General features: G+C 47.0%; 1 protein-coding gene across 2 annotated transcripts; it reads left to right on the forward strand.

Annotated features, from left to right (window-relative positions):
- The first annotated feature begins 13615 nt into the window (after positions 1–13615).
- On the forward strand, positions 13616–15883 carry H2AZ1 (H2A.Z variant histone 1). Of its 2 annotated transcripts, XM_079307254.1 has the most exons (5): positions 13616–13890; positions 14222–14299; positions 14667–14780; positions 15188–15317; positions 15473–15883. In XM_079307254.1, exons 1-5 carry the CDS (start codon positions 13888–13890, stop codon positions 15532–15534), a joined length of 387 nt encoding a protein of 128 aa, XP_079163380.1. In that variant the 5' UTR covers positions 13616–13887; the 3' UTR covers positions 15535–15883. The 2 variants fall into 2 exon arrangements, with proteins under 2 accessions (XP_079163380.1, XP_079163379.1); XM_079307253.1 differs by lacking the exon at positions 13616–13890 and having other exon boundaries at positions 14159–14299; positions 15473–15696.
- The last annotated feature ends 636 nt before the right edge of the window (positions 15884–16519 follow it).

Below are 16519 nucleotides of genomic sequence, written 5' to 3' on the forward strand. Positions count from 1 at the left end.
GTTTTCAAGCAAGGTAAGTTGGTTTTGGCTGAGAACCACTTTTCTTCCAAGCAGCTGGTACAGTGCTGTGCTTTGGATTCAGTGTGAGAATAATGTTGGTCACACTGATACTTTGGTAGTTGCTGAGCAGTGCTTACCCTAAATCCAGGATTTTTCAGTTTTCCATGCTCTGGCAGTGAGCAGGTGCTCAAGAAGCTGGGAGGGAGTCTGGCCAGGACAGCACACCTGAACGTGCCAAAGGGATTTTCCATCCCATGGAGCAGCTCATGGTCAGTGTGTGAACTGGGGAGGTTGGTCAGGAGCTGCCAACTGCTCATCAGGGACAGGCTGGGCATCAGAGTGTGATAAACAATTGTGTTGAGCATCCCTTCTGTTTCTTGGGTTTGTTCCTCTCTTTTACTACTATTGTTATATTTTACTTTATTTCAATTATCACACTGCTCTTATCTCAACCCATGGATTTTACTTTTTTCTGGTTCTCCTTCCCATCCCACAGGAGCAGGAGAGGGGAGGAGAAACTAGTGAGCAGCTGCACTGTACTTAGTTGTTAGGTGAAATTAAACCAGGACAGAGAAATAAGGGGAAAGTTATGCAGAATTCACATTTTGAAATGTGATTCCTTTGAAATTTCAGGCCTTGACTTGGGAAGCATCCTTATGCAGAAAAGCATGAAGGCTTCAGCATTTCTCTAGGTGTGGATATCTTTAATGAGTCCTTCTTGGTTTACATCTCCTTCTGTCACAGGCATAGTTATTTCAACCCTAAAAGTCCTGCAGCTTGATGCTGTTCTATACCTTGAGCAGGTAGATACCATCCAACATGCCTACTCCTCTCCCCTTGTTTTTAGGGTAGCACAGTAAATTTCCCTGTCCTTAGTCCTTCCCATTTCTCACCAAGAATGGAAGGATTTCAGGAGATGGAGCCCAGGCTCCCACCACAGGTACACAGGCATGGCTGTGTTGCTCATGGGGCAGAAGTCTCTTAGGAGGGTGTGCTGAGAGCAGGAAAATAATACACTACTGTAACTCGATTTCCCATTGCCTCAGCAGCTCCTGGCTCACTCCCCTCCTGCACCTGTGCATTCTTCTGCTGCCCACCTGCAGCTCAAACCTCCCCAAAAAGCCATACAGCAGCACCAGCATCCCTCTGCACTCTCACTGTCAGGATACTTCCTTTCTTCCTACTGACTAACAAAATAGCAGTAACAGGTGGGGAAAGTGGAGCACAGCAAATGCAACCCACAATGAAAAGGCAGGAGCTCCCACTGTCCCTGCTGCCACCTGTGAACCTCCTTCCCACCAACACAGGACAGCTCAGGACAGGTTTCCCCCCAAAGCATTGCCAGCTTTTTCCTCCCCCCATGCCACATGTAGCCTTTCCCCAGAAGAAGCCAATTTCCCATGGCAGGAATTGCTTAGGGGATTTTTGTTCCTCACCTGAACCAGTGCATAGCCATGTCTTCATTTTTTTCCACTCCAGCTCCTGGGTGTGAGACAAGGTAGCAAAGTCACAGACAGATTAATAAAATACAGTGTCCAAAATCCAGCAGTGTGTTGGTACCAAAAGCCACATTTGTGGTTCTGGTTTATAAGCATTCACACTCTGGCAGCAAGTTAGTCATAGATTGGAGAAACATTACCTTGCAAATACCTCTGTCCCAGGATGTGCTGGGCATTGGCATATCCCAGGCGAGCATACACATGAGCCACATGGAAATGGAAATCCTCATAGCACAGTGGGATGTAGAGCAGGAGGAGGCCAGCAGTGATTACAGCTGCCAGCTGTAAAAGAGAGGAACAGTCATGGTGCAAAGAAGAAAATAAGCTGAGGGCTAGCTATAGCAAATATTTCCTCTGAATTCTGAAGCCTCTCAAAGCCATCCCCCATAGAGAAATGGGAGGAAAGGCCCACACAACTGCAGAAAATCAAAGTCACCTTTGATAGAGAGTCAGTTCCAGAACTTCCACTGAAGCTGGCAGAAAAGGCCCTGCTGAATTCAGTAAGCAGTGGATGAGCTCCCAAGTTAATTTCCCCTTTAAGCTCTGCTACAGCAAAGGAAACTACAATCATTTACTTTTCTAGTGGTCCTCTTGAAGAACAGAAAAAAAAAAAAAAAAAAAAAAAAGGAACCCTAAGGTGCCATCAGGCTTTTAGAAACAATTCATCAAAGACACTTGCCAAAAGGAGCCTCATTCTCCAGGCTCCCAGGGCCCTGTGGCTCACCATTGCCCAGTAATTGTCATAGAGATGTGAACATTCACATAATCACAAAATGGGTCAGGCTGGAAAGGACCACAGTGGCTCATCTGGTCCAACCTCCCTGCTCAAGCAGGGTCATCCTAGAGCACATTGCACAGGATTGCATCCAGACAGTTCTTGGATATTTCCAGGGAGGAAGGCTCCACAGCCTCTCTGGGCAATCTGTTCCAGTGCTCAGTCACTTGCACACTAAAGTTCTTCCTTATTTTCAGGTGGAACTTCCTGTGCATCAGTTTCTGCCCATTACCTCGTGTCCTGTTGCTTGGCACCAGTGAGAAGTGCCTGGCTCCATCCTCTTGACATCTTTCAGATACTTATAAATGTCAATGAGTTCCCCTCTCAGTTGTCTCTTCTTGAGGCTGAACAGGCCCAGCTCCCTCAGCCTATTGTCATCCCTTAATCATCTTCATTGCCTTGCACTGGACCTGCTCCAGGAGCTCCATGTCTCTCTCCTTTTGAACATCCACAGCTCATAAACCCTTTCATTCTGTGTTACAGCAAGGACATGCCTACACCTGACAGGAGAATAACCTTGAGTCAGAAACCCTTCTTGCATCCAAGGTATAAATCAGTGAAAAGTTTGATGAACTGCACCAGCAGGGAAAAAATATGAGAGGCCAGAATAATACTGTTCGCTTTTTTTGGTGCCAAATTGGATTTTCTTTGTTCAGTGAGCTAGCTATTAGCTTCCAGTGAGAGGAGCTGGCAACGTATGCATCCACATCTTGGCAGAGTCAGATGTTCCTGGCTGTGGGAAGAAGAACATACTTGGGAAAAGGCTGTAGGAGGCCCATGTGGTGCCTGCAAGGTTACCAGGTTACTTTGCCTCCCTGGAGGGGAATGCAGCATATCTTGCTGGTGGTGCCAGTCCTGCAGAAGGTAAAACCCTTCCCTACTACAGGGGAAGATGCAGCAGGTACAGCACTGAGTGGAAGGCACGGCTTTTTGAAAGCATCAAGGAGGTGAGTGCTGATCAGTCTCTCTGTGCCACTCTGTGCTAAAAGAAACCATGTCAGTGGTGTGGGATCTGCAGGAGACCACTAATACCACATCCTTCAGCTCTGGTGAAATGATGGACTCTTGCAGCTGATGTTCATGGGGACATGCTGAAGTGCCTGCAGGCACTCTGCATGCCACTGTCCCTCCCCTGTGCATGCAGAAGCAGAGCAGATACAAGTGACCCTTTCTAAGCCAAGTCAGAAGCAAGCCCCAAGGTTTGTCCAGTTGACCACAGCTGTTGTAGAACAAGCTCTCTTTTTCATCTGGGCATAATTTCTTGCTTCAGCTACTTGTGCACAATGTGTGTGTTCATCACCATGTCATGTGCAGAATGACCCAAGGGGACAAGAAGCAGCTGCAAAGGATGATGAGGTATAAGAGCTTTAATAGTCAGGCACTCTTCTGGCCACTATGGATGGTTTGATGCAGCTTATACAGATAGGTGCAAAAACCAACTCTCCTTCAGTTTTTTGGGGGGCAGGGTGAGAGGATGTAGTGCTCAAGATACATGCAGACCACTGCAAAGCAAATGATGCATGTAGATCCTGATCTGCTGCCCAGTTGTCTTTAGAGCTTGATAACACAGGTGATATGGGTCTGCAATTCCTTCCTGTTTCATGTGGGCTCCTGTACTCCCACACATCAGGATCAGCTGCAGAGATTGCTGGAGGCAGCAGATTGCCAAGATTGTTATCTCCTAATTGGGACCCGGTTTAGCTCATCTCTAATTGGGACTAGTGAACGCTGAGGATTAAATGAGCCTAGTTAGCTAAATATGCTAAATAGATAAAATAGGTGAGCAATAATGACATGCAAATGCCCCAACATTTGATTTTCTGACTGATAGGTTTAGGGATGTAGGAAACTTGGACACACACACACACATTCCCCTATTCAGCCTTTGTGGTGTTGTTCTGAAAGTGCTGATGGGTATGTAAATCCCTGTAAAACAATGGCAAGTCCAAGAGGAAGTGCAAGCCATAGATCAAACTGGTTATTGTTTAATGCTTTTGATCTTTATTTAAGAGGAGGAAATGGTGCTCCTGGTAAGAAGTGCCTCTTGCTGGAGATGTGGCTGATGTTAAAGGTCCAGCTCAGGCAAAGCTGAGTACAGATCCATGGTGAAGGGTAGGAAGTGAAGCAGTGCAAATGCTGATGAGTAGGAGTCTGGTTTCACACAGTGGCCATGGGCTTTTACTGCACTATTTTGTCACTGTTGCAGTGGCTGGGGCTGGTTCACGTCAGGGAATGTTTCATGTGGCTGCAGGAAATAGGGTGCACCATGCTGCAAGAGGCATTGGCAGTGCTTTTATAGGTGCAGATCTGTGACCTGCAAGATGCTCAGAGCTGTGGTGTCTCCTTTGTGCTCCATGATAGGCTGCCTGAAGCCTCAGGAAAGGAGTAGGAAATGTATTGTTTTGGAGGAGCTGTTTCTATTGCAAGTCTGGTACATCCAATACATGCAACAGCAAACAAATGACCAGTAAGTGAAAGGGGAAAGGATAAGGTCAGAAGCAAGGTCACAGGGAAAACGTCTGTGACCTTGTGCTGTGGGGTACACCCTGGCACATATGCTGTCTGTGGGACACCACCTTTCCACAACAATGTCCACAATGATCAGCCATGCCCTGCTGGCAGCCTCCACCCTCACTACTGCAGAGATGCTGTGCCTGGCTCCTCTGAGACAGGTGGCACAGGAACCTCTGGATGTTTGCTTTTTTGTCCCAAGCTGTTTCTTAAGGAGAGGCCTTCAGCTTTTTGCAGTTGTTTAGGTACAGACATGTATGGCAAGTTTTCATTTCACAGGGAGTTCCTTTAGAAATAGATCACTGAGCACCCCTAATCTGAACCAGAAGATGGTACCACAAACAGCTGTTGCTTGACTGCCCACCAACATCTGAAAAGGCATCTACAAGCACACAGCTAGTCCTACAAGCACAGACATTACCAAAAATACCCCTTTGTCCTCCACTGTGGTTAAATCTGAGTTCAGGTAAATATTGTGTTATTTTAAGTGTCTCCAGGACCAAGAGAGGTGGGAAATGCAGCTGCTGGTGGACAGGGGTTCACTTTGAAGTAAGGTCTGCCTGGAGAAGGGATGAAGGAAGGCAGTGAGTCCCCTGGGCTGCTTTCTGCAGCCCCTTGTGCTCACAGCCAGCACCAGGGATTAAAGGCACCAACAGACCCTGAGACCAGGAGCTCCTCAGGGACCCCACTGGGCAACAAGTATTAGTCTACCTCAAATGCAGGAAGAAATATGGGGAGCCTGTTGCATTGCCCCATGCAGAGATGCAAAGCAGATCACTGCCCTTAAACAACCTTTGTAGTCTTGTGTGGCTCAATTTCTCATCACACCCTTTTCTGTGGTGACTCATCAGAAACTACTTTGCATGTTTTGAACCCTGCATCCTTGGGGCTGCTCTAAAGCATGGGGAAGCCCAGGGCTGTTATTGGAACTCTGCTGGGGAGCCAGGCAGTGAGGGAGACAAATCAGGCTGTGCATATGTATTTATGCAACCCGGTTCCTATACAGCAGCATCAGCAGTTTGACTGCATCATCACCCATGTGCCAAAGCCAGGTGAACAGGATCAAACAATGACCAAGAGGAAGGCCTAAAAATCCCACCCATAATCATTGCATTTGAAGATGCAGTAGTACTGTGTGCTAGTAAAAGCCTCTGCTCCCCAAGTTACTTGCTCCCTCTGAGTAAGGCATGGCAAGCCTTGCAAGTTGGAGAGGCTGCTTTGTGCAAGCAGCTCCTGTGGCTTTCACCCACTCTGGCCCCAGTGGCTTTCAGAGGCGGAGTGTGACACAACACCCGCTGCCAGCACTCCCACCCTGAGCCATCCCCACACTCACCTCCCAGCTGCTCCATGCCAAGCTCGGGGGGCGGGTGTTCCCACCCTCCAGAGGAGGATCTGCCCCACAGGAATCAGCTCTGCTCCTTCCCTGCTGCCGCCACCGCGCTGCAGGCGGCGTGTCCCCCATCGCTCCCTCCTGCAGGAGGTCCCAGCACCTCGTTTTAAGCTGCTCTGTCCCTCTCACAGGCACCACCACGGCCCTGCAATAACTCTTACCCATCACCATCCCTTAGTTTTGCTCCTGATTTACTGCAGCAGGAGCCCAGCTGCTTCACTAAGATAAGAGGGATGGATACACATCCCCTTGAAGAGTCACAGTCTGACAAAAGCCTTTCATGCCACCAATGTTTAACTCTCCCTTGTTCTGAATATTTCTCTTCTTTCAGACTGATTCCAGGTGTTGCAAGGCCTCACCATTAAATCATTGTATATAACAAACTTGTTTACATTTTTCTGCCTTTTACATGCATGAATTTGGGACACAAATGCAAGACTGTGCAGACCCAGGCCCAGGTGAGAAAATTAGAAAAGATGCAGTGATGTATAACTGAAAGTTATCAGGACATACAACCCCCCCACACACACAAAATTTGACAGGGTGGGAGGTGTTTTTGAAGCTAGAAAAGAGCTCACTTGTTAAAGTCATTTTATAGTTGCATAATTATGCCTCTATTCATCTGCAGTAACTTCATCTAGTGAATTTCATATGCTAAATTTTTTTTTTTGCTTTCACATCTAAGAAAAAAAAATCCCTTTTTAACACAAGATCCCTAATGCACATTATCTTTCCTGCTCTGAAGTCCTGGCAGAGAACCTTAACCAGATGGCAGCCAGGCAAGGTCCATCTCATGTGAAATGCTGACTTTGCCTGGTCTCCTGACTGCAAAAAATAAAATGTTTTTCTTTCCAATTTTACAGCAAGATTAGTGCTGTGTTTTGATTTTACCAGCAACCCAACCCCCAGAGAACAAGGATACCTCCTTGGTGATGATGACTCAGCCTAAAAAGCCTCACTGAAGAGGAAATCCTTCATATTTTCATATTTTATTTCTTATGTTATGCTGCCACCATTGGGACAATTTCATTTGGTCAGTCACAGCCCCTTTACAGTTGAAGAGAGTCATCTTTATAGCCCTGGTCAAAGTGTGACTCATTTTCACAGTGTATCAAATTTAATTGGGCAGTAATAGTCATACTGCAAGATCAAATGCTTCCAAGTGCAAACCCCTGCATTAAGGAGACTTGGAAATTTCCAAAACAAGTCCAGCACAAAAGGCCCTTCACTGCAGCAAACAGTAAAGAAGAGATGAAAGAAGGTCCTCACCTTCTTACTTACTTAACAGTCTACTTACCTACTTGCCTTTTTTTATTATTTTCTTCTTTAGGCACAATTGCTAACATTTAAAGAGAAATGAAAAAAAAAGGCAAAACCCACCTCTCTGGGAGTTACTGTTCTTGGGAATGAGATGCCCTTAACTATAATCCCAAGTTTTGGCAAAAGTGCATTCCTGAGTTAGCCTTACTGTTGTTTGTAAAGGTATGCTGGTAACAATTACCCCCTTGACCTTTGACCTATGACCCCTCACCTTTGACCCATGACCCTTACCCTTGATGTCTGGCTTTTGACCCTGGACCCTGATCTGGTCCCCAACTACTCTGCCCTGCCTGTGCCCAGACCCACTGCTGTGCCCTGTAACCCCGAACTCCTGGTGTGTAACCCCCAGCCCCCAGCCCCTGCCTGTCACCCTGCAGCCTCAACATGTCATCCCCACCTTCCTGGTGGTTTTTTGTTTGTTTTAAAGTAGAGAGAAAAATTATGATCTGGTTTTAACACAGAAGAGCAGAGGAAATTAAGTCTCTGTGAATAAAGTGGATCAGACCCAGAAAGGTTTGAAATATACCCCAAAAATGTGATTTAAACCAAATAAGGTGAGATGTTGGTGCTAAAAAGTTCCTATGTTTTATTTAATAGAAAAAGAGGCAAAGAGAAAGGAAGGAAGGACAGGGAGAGAATGAGAGGGGTTAGGCAGAAACACATCACCCTTCCAGGGGTCCTGACAATGTCTTGTTTCTCCCCTCCACCTGGTCTCCTTGGTGGTGAGGGTCTCCAATGGCCACTGAGGCCATGCCAAAAAGTATAGAATCCAGTGGGATTTGTGCTGACACCTCGACTCACTCTGTGACACTGGTAATTTCTCAGTATAAAACAGGCCCTGGAGCTTGCAGTTCTTTGTTGCAGATGACTAAAAATGAGAACATGTTATTATTAATTACGTACTATTCAGTGAGGGCTAGGCTGTCTATGTCACATGCCAGATGTGGTATAAAACCTTCTCTACAAAATGCAATTTACACCATGAGTAAGAAATGACAGCTTTAGTAGCTGCCTTCTACTGCCTAAGAAGAGTTGGATCCTTTCTACTTGCAATGACTTTGGAAAGGGCAAGCCCCCCCCCCCCAAGAATTCTCTCCAGACCTCCCAAGGCAGGTGGTATTACCTTTTTCCTTTCATTTTCACACAACAAATTGTGTAGAATCATTTTCAGCTCCTGCAAGAGAGCATTTTGTTTGAAAACCTGAAAAAAGCCATCTTCATGAAAATTTCCTTCCCATTTCTTTTTCATGTTTTCCAGGTTGCCTTCTCAGGCCAAGAAACTGGTATAATGAATTTTCTATAGCTGCTAAAAGCCTATTTGATTACAATGTCCTCAGGACATAGGTGTCACAAGGCAAATTACATTCACCCAAGAGCTCCCCAATTTGAACATAATTGGAGTAGATGCTTGGAAATGACTTTGTAACCGACACAAAATATCTTGTAAATGTAGCTTCAATTACTATACTGAACAGAGCTCAGATATGAGGAAGGGGGAGGACCAAAGCAAACAGCAAAAACAGAATGTTGAGGGATAAGTTTCTGTTAAAGTCAATGGGAAGGATGAGGTTAAGGAGTTGTGGTGTCACCGTCGCAGACAGAATCTCATTTCACCTTGCCTACCTAGCTGTAGTTTCCTTTCAGAGCTGACTAAACAACAACAAGATAAAAATCTATGCAGGCTAGTCATTATGACACTATTAACAGCAAATACAAGGATGCACCATGAACAACAGTGTAGATGTAGGGGTAGTTCAAGTCTTCCAGTATGCAAGTGTTATCTGGTGAGCTATTATACTTGTATACTTGTATAGACTTGTGTTATGTTACAAGCATAGAAATTTATCAGAAAAAAATCCCTCCTTCTTTCCAGCTGGTCCTAAGAGGGGCTGGGTGCAGCTAGGTTTAATTTTTTTATTATAACCAATTCAGCACCAATTCAGTAAGTTCAGTTGCATTCAGTAAGATCCCAGAGGCACCAATACAGTGGGTCTCATTCACAATCAGAGATTCACAAATAGTGCAGCTTGCCAATGAGACACTGTAAGTCTGGTTTGGCTCAGAACTTGCACGAACACAGGCTCACAAACAGTGCAATTTATTGGAACAACGGATTGTAGATTCTTTCAGGCTAGCAGTGATGGATTCACTAGATGTAAATAAATATATGCCAAATATAAATATACAGTACAACCTACAAGGGTTTCCAGGTATGTTCTAGAGGTGCAAATCTTACCAAAAAGGCATCCCAACTTTGGGGAAGGAGAGAGGAGCAAGCCCTTTGACATGCCTTGCCTCTGCCACGGTGGATTTCAAATCACATATTTTGGAGAAGCGGAGGTGAGAATGTAGTCAAATATTCTGTTAGCTGCTATCAGAAAGGGAAGGGGCAGACACTTTATACCTAAATTTGGAATACTGAGAGGTACAAAAAGAGAGATTACAAAGGCTGCATGTCTTGGTCAAGGACAAACAGGACTGTGACACCTGAGTGTTACTCCCTCTTCCAGCTGGATTGCAGCATGAGAATCACCTACAATCTACAGATAAAATAACTTATCACCCCATCGGCAGGCCATCATGCCCATGATAATCCCTTAACTACACATCTCCCACCTATCTCATTCCTAACAATGTGTGAAGCTGTTTAGAGATAACAGATTAATAGATGTATCTGTTAAGATGAACAATTGAACCCATTAATCACTACAAACAATACAACAGTGCAGCCAGAGAGGGTGGGATTTTCCTGAACCCAGACATAGCAGCCAGCAGGGAGATCCAGCTGAGCAGAACCCTGTTATTTGATAGAGATCCTGGAAAAGGGCACAAGGGAAGCCCTCTGCAAGGGGAAAGAACCCTGGGGGCAAATACAAGTCATAATGGCATTCATTTCACTACAAAAACTAGAGCCTAAATAATTTAAGTGGTGTCTAAAAAACCCCCTAATGAACTATATTACTCACCTAAGGGGAGCTAGTTCAAAGTTTGGCATGCTAAAACCTCTGACTAAAAACTGAACTGCTTAGCTGTCACCTAAAAAATTAATTTCTCCAGTGCTTTCTGCTGCCTGGCTGTTGAAGTTGCAGATATCCAGATGTGTATCCTGGGAATACCATGGCAGAGCTGAGCACCTCAACGTTTATCTCCCACTTAAACTTATGTAGGATCCAGAAACTGTAAAGTTCTGAAGGATGTGGTACAAAGAACTTTCTGGGAATGCTTCATCATTCTACTGAAGAATGATCTCCACCACTTCTGCAGAATCTAAGATGGTGCAAAAAAATAAATTCAAGAAAATTCAAATAATATGTTCATAGCCTAGTACTTACAGAGGGGTGAGAAGTCGTACCTGCTTTAAAAAATCTGTATATGTTTTTGAGGCAATTGGAAAATAAGTGCTTTTATCTAAGGAAATAATACCAAGTAGTAGGCAGAATAGAAAAGAAAGCAACACTACACCCCAGTTCTCCTAAGGCTCTTCAAATATAGCCAGGTGGTTGAAGGTCATTCAGGTCTCTGTCTCCAAGGCAGAGGTAACCTTTAGCCAGCAGCTCACTGCAAGGCTGCTGGCCTCCCAGCAAGGACCTGGCCCAAACTGGCTCGGGCAGGACACCAGCAAAGCCATCCAGCTTCCCAGGGCAGGTGGAAGCAGTGTGGTCCAGGACAAGGCAGCAGCAGCCTCAGTGCTGGGCCCCGTGAGATGGCGAGCAGCGAAAGCAGCTCGGGCACAGCCCACCCAGCACAGACAACACCTCTAGTGAGAAGCACCAGAAAAACTTCACAGTGAAAAAGCAGGGACACAGGGGCTGGGTAAATGATGCAAAGCCCCTCACCACTGTGGCCTTCGAAGGAAAGACACTTGGGCATAGGCTTTCCATACAAATATCATTAGGAAGATGGAGGTAGTAAGTGCTTCCTTTTCTCCTTTTGTGCATGTGGGATTGAGGTTATTTGTGCTCACAACTGGACCTGCAGTTCTTTGGGATTGTTCCTGTGCACCTAAATTTGTTTCAATTTATCTTTTTAAATAGCAGAGAGGGGAGTCCAGGTTGTGCTTGTGGGAGAGTCTTGTTAGCTGGTATAAGGTGATGAGGCTGGTTCATGTACTCTACCTGACATGTCCCTAACTTGATCTGGATAGCAAATATACGTCCTTGCTTTAGCTTAGCCTTTGGTGTTAGGCTGCCTTGCCTGGTAATCCCAGCTGCAAGGAGCTCCAGGGGTGCAGCCAAAGTGAGCTGTGTGGAAAGTTCACTTCCGAACCAGGGGGATTGTCTCCATCTGGTAGGAGGCCTTCTTCCTCCCCTTCCTAGCACTTCTATGGACAGAAACCAAAGAGAAAAATATTTTTTTTCCTTCCTACCTCTTGAATGGTGTTCCACAGGGGTATTATGGCCTACAATTTGGTTCTCTTTTCCTGCAAGGTAAAGGGCACATGGATCCTTGATTTTGAACAGAAACAGTTTTTAAACAACATGTTGAATGAAATCTTAAGTTCTGCAGGCTTTTGTAAAATCTTGAGGTTTAAAACTTTAAAAAAAAACAAAACAAATCCTTCAAACCCTCTTATCTTCTTTCTTGCTGAATGAGTGTATAAACAGCTGATGCTTCAAATAGACGGAAGCACCAGACAGTTACATAAAAACAAACTGCCAGATCCCTGCATGTAGGAGTGTCTGCTCTGGATTCAGTCCTGCCTCTCTGTGAATGTGCCTGCAGTAGGATCCCCACCCTGAGGCGATAGCAGCTGGGACTCGATGCCCGAAGTGAAGCAGGGCGTGGATGGCATTGACGATGTGGCCTTAGGCTGTGTAGAGATTGAAGCAAAGGGTCCTTTGTAGCCAGGGGACCAAGTATTTGCAGTCGTACATTGGAGAAGAAGAGCCGCAAAGTTTAAAATCTTTACTACTTGTGTGAACAGCTCGAAAGACCCTTAAGTGAAGCTCTAGCCATCAGGACACATACTCCTGTCTTGGAACTTGAGTACTTTGATTGCTGTAGACCTGAATAAAGAGGAAAAGTTATGCAGAATCCTCATGACAATTTCATGCCTCTCATTATATGTCTAGCTGTAAGAGTATTCATTGTGCTCAAGACCCTGCAATATCGAGGTAAACACAGGCTACACCTACCCAAGAGGTGTGTTTGTGATCAGATTGGTGAGGTGCATGACACAGCCATCTCTAGAAGTCTTCCCTCTAAAGAGCTATTTAGCCATCTAAGGGCAAAGAATTCTCCCTGAGCTCTTTGCATGCTCACACATGAACAGCAAACCTCTCAGATAATACAGATTTACAATGTTCTGGGAGAGCGCAGTGAATTGTTACTTTTTTGAAGCTGAAAGAATTGGATTAACCAAGAACACCCTCAGCTGAGCTCTGAGGTTAAATGGTAATTTACTGAAAATGGCACCCCCAAAAAAACCAAGCGGGTTAAGGCTTCATTTTAGGGAAACACAGGATTCCAAGTGCCCAACGTGAGGAAATTTGCACTGCACTAATTGTTACACTTGGAGCAGAATTAATGATAAACTGCTTTTAACTGTAGTTGTGACACAACAAGAAATATCCAGTGACACAAAGGGGTCTGAGGCTGGGTGGCCCGAGGTATCGGCACATCCCCTGCCTATGACAGAGGTAAAAATAGAAGTCAGTGCACATGTGCAGTTGTTGGCACTCTCCCACCCCCGGAATATTGAGGACTTGATATGAGCTTTATTCGACGCCCCTGAGCAGCCTCGTGTCCTCGCCGAGGCAGTGCAATAGCTCCTCATCCCAAACGCGGGACATAATCTCCTTCAGGCTGCTCCCGAGCGCTCTGCACACAAAGCCAATCGACTGCATTGTGGAAAGAAAGCCCCGCCGGCACAGCGGCGGCTCTGGAGCGATCTGAGTACACGGCGAGGCTCGATGCCGGAGCGGGACCCGGCGAAACAGAATCCCGGGAACACGGTGGAGTGACTCCAGGCAAGGCCTCTCCCGCCGGTGACCCCACGGCGCCCCATCCCCAGCACAGGCCCCGGGGCGAAGGAAGTCCCCGAACACCGGGCGACATGCCCGACACCACCCCCACCTTCACCCCACCTGTCCCTTTAAAGGGGGGCGGGGCCTCCCCGCTGCCCTCCTCGCGCGGCCGGCCCCGCCCCGCCCCGCCATTGGTTGTCGCTGGGGCAGAGCGGCCGCCCCGCCCGCGGCCATTGGCTGGCGGCGAGGCCGGGGTTCCCGGATGCGGCCGCGCGGTGCGGATATAAAGGGCCGGGGGAAGGCGGGAGTGGGCGCAGTTTGAATCGCGGCGGGTCGGGATACGTCGGTGCTGTTGCTCGGGCTCGGTGCGTACGGGACGCTCTCTGCTTCAGCCTTCCCCTCCACGATACAGCGCTCCGCTTCGTTATGGTGAGGAACCACGGGGGCCGCTCGGGGGACGGGCGGCGGTGGCCGGGGCCGGGGCGGTTCCGTGCTGCTGGTGGTGGGGGGGGGAATGCGCGCCGCCTTAGTGGGGGGAGGGCGGAGGCGATGGGGGGTGGGGGAGGCGGGTCGCACGCGCAGTGGCGCTCCGGGGACGGGGAGCTGTGGCCGCGCATGCGCGCGGGGAGCGGCCTGTGCCGCGCGGTGCGGCGGGCGGCGCGCACGCGCGTGCCGCTCTGCGCGGGTGGGGGGGGGGGCATTCGGACGGCGCATGCGCGCTGGGAGACGTCAGCTCCTGATCTTCTCTTGGCATTGCCAGGCTGGTGGGAAAGCTGGGAAGGACTCCGGGAAGACTAAGACCAAAGCCGTGTCCCGTTCCCAACGGGCTGGACTGCAGGTGAGCGGGGGCTGAGGCGTGGGTGAGTGAAAGTTAGGCTGGCCTTCCAGTTGTTCGTTTGTACGGTGTGAAACCTTCATATGCTGTTGTCTGCACTGATGTAAGGATCGTAACCAGCGCACCCGACTGGTTTTAGACCCTCGCTAATCTCTGCAGGGAAGAAAGTAGTTCCCCTTGTGGCCATTGCTACTGCTTGTGTTGAGAATTGTGAAAGTTGCTGTTGTGAGTTTGGTATGCAGTGTCTTAACTGGGTTCTCAAGTCTTGATATGCGGCCTTTGCTTCTGCCGCTGACATTGTGCTCAGGGTGCAGTTTGTGTAGAGGTTTTGTGTCATCACAATCTGTTCATACTTTTTGTTATTTTCCAGTTCCCTGTTGGCCGCATCCATAGGCATCTGAAGTCTAGGACAACCAGCCATGGGCGTGTAGGAGCCACAGCTGCTGTGTATAGTGCTGCAATCCTGGAGTATCTGACAGCTGAGGTAAAATTCCTGCAAGCAAGTTGGTCAACCCCCAAAAGACATAATGGCTAGCATCTACTGTATTTGACAGTTTTAAACTGTGTGCTTTCAGATATTTTTAAGTGCTTACACTAGCAAAAGACCGTGAAATATAACTCCACTGTCTTTCATGCAGCATTGTGACTTGTAGGAAAAATGCAGTGTGTGAAATAACTGTTAATGAGCCATTACAGCCCGTTGTATCTGCTGTAGAGAACTTACTCTGTCATTGGGGAAAACTATATGCAGAACTCCAAAGAAGGAACTCCTACAAAAGAGACATTGCTTGCTGTCTTGGCATCACTAACTGTGACAACGATTCTCGAACTGAGAATCAAACAGCTAAGACTGTGTTGGTCTCACTTGATTGTGTAACTGTCTTGTCTCAGGTTCTTGAGCTGGCGGGAAATGCATCCAAAGACTTGAAGGTGAAACGTATCACTCCCCGACACCTGCAGCTTGCCATCAGAGGAGATGAAGAGCTGGATTCTCTGATCAAGGCAACAATTGCTGGTGGTGGTATGTCAATTGCTTCCTCTTTATGGATACTTGGGTGGCATGAACTTGTCACAGACTTGAAGTTCTTTATTGTTGTCATTTTATTTGAAGTATGAAGTTTAGTAGGAAAGTCGTTGAAGAGACATAGCGTGGTCTTAACTGTTGTTCTTTCTTAGGTGTAATACCACATATCCACAAGTCCCTCATTGGCAAGAAAGGACAACAGAAGACTGTCTAAAGGATACCAGGATTCCTTGTTATCTCAGGACTCGAAGTACTTAATTTGTCCAGTGTTGGTGATCCAGTGGACTGTATCTGTGAAACACAACTTTTGCCTTTTTTTTTCTTTTTTTTTTAACTTTGAGAAGTTAAAGCTCCCTTGAGCTTTTTAACAAACCAAATTTCTGCATTGAAGTCTTAACCATATTTAAGTGTTACCATGGCTTCAAAGAAGCTATTGTGTTTGTAGTGGGTTGTAATTCAGCTGACTGTTTCTAGATTGGTTTAAGTAAAGGAAATGTTTGGTTTTGTACAGACTTTTCATCTACTAGAATGGAAATATTCAATAAATGTTATGTCAAGACTGATTTTTCTCTTTTCCTATAACGGGAGTCAGCATCAGACTTAATAGAGGGAGAGGGTCTGTCGGGGGGGGGAGGGTGAAATAAGTTGAAAGGATGTTGAAATGCCACGCTTTGTATAATTTCGTGTTAGTGCCTGGCCCCTCTTGCTGTTTTAACTTGTCAAAAGGTTTGGACACACATCGATGGAAGCGGGGTTTGTGCTGCAGCAGCCTTTAAATTATGCCATGCAGTAGAATCCTCAGTAGCAGGATTACGGCGAGGTCTGGGCACACCTTCAGCTGTCCTCCACTCTGCCGGTTCATTTCGTACAGCAAAGCCCTGTCTGTTGTGTTAAAGTGTAAGGGAATGGTTACTGTGGGGGGCTGGGCCCAGCAAGCTCCCGGCCTTCTAGAACTGCAGTCAGCAGTGAAAAAGTGCAAACAGATGCTTCTGCTGAGAGCAGGCTTGTGTATCCCTAAGCTCTTGCAGGCAATAATCTGCTGCAGCACTGTAGCTGTAAGGCGGTGACCTAGATCGGAGGCGCCGGTGCGCCCTGTGCTAACTGCACTCTCCGGCGCTGCGGTGCTTCCCGGCCTCAGCACCCGAGCGCTTGCTTCCGGCCAAGCGCCGCTTGCCGTGCTCCGACTGAGGACACTAATT

The sequence above is a fragment of the Erithacus rubecula genome, assembly GCF_903797595.1.
Source record: "Erithacus rubecula genome assembly, chromosome: 5".
Lineage (NCBI taxonomy): Eukaryota > Metazoa > Chordata > Aves > Passeriformes > Muscicapidae > Erithacus > Erithacus rubecula.

Bases quoted from the DNA above. Each gene is read 5' to 3' on its own strand.
- H2AZ1 (XM_079307253.1), top strand. From the start codon at position 14,174: ATGCGCGCTGGGAGACGTCAGCTCCTGATCTTCTCTTGGCATTGCCAG. The intron at 14,781-15,187 runs GTAAAATTCCTG...GTCTTGTCTCAG, and splicing joins TGGAGTATCTGACAGCTGAG to GTTCTTGAGCTGGCGGGAAA. The intron at 15,318-15,472 runs GTATGTCAATTG...GTTCTTTCTTAG, and splicing joins GGCAACAATTGCTGGTGGTG to GTGTAATACCACATATCCAC.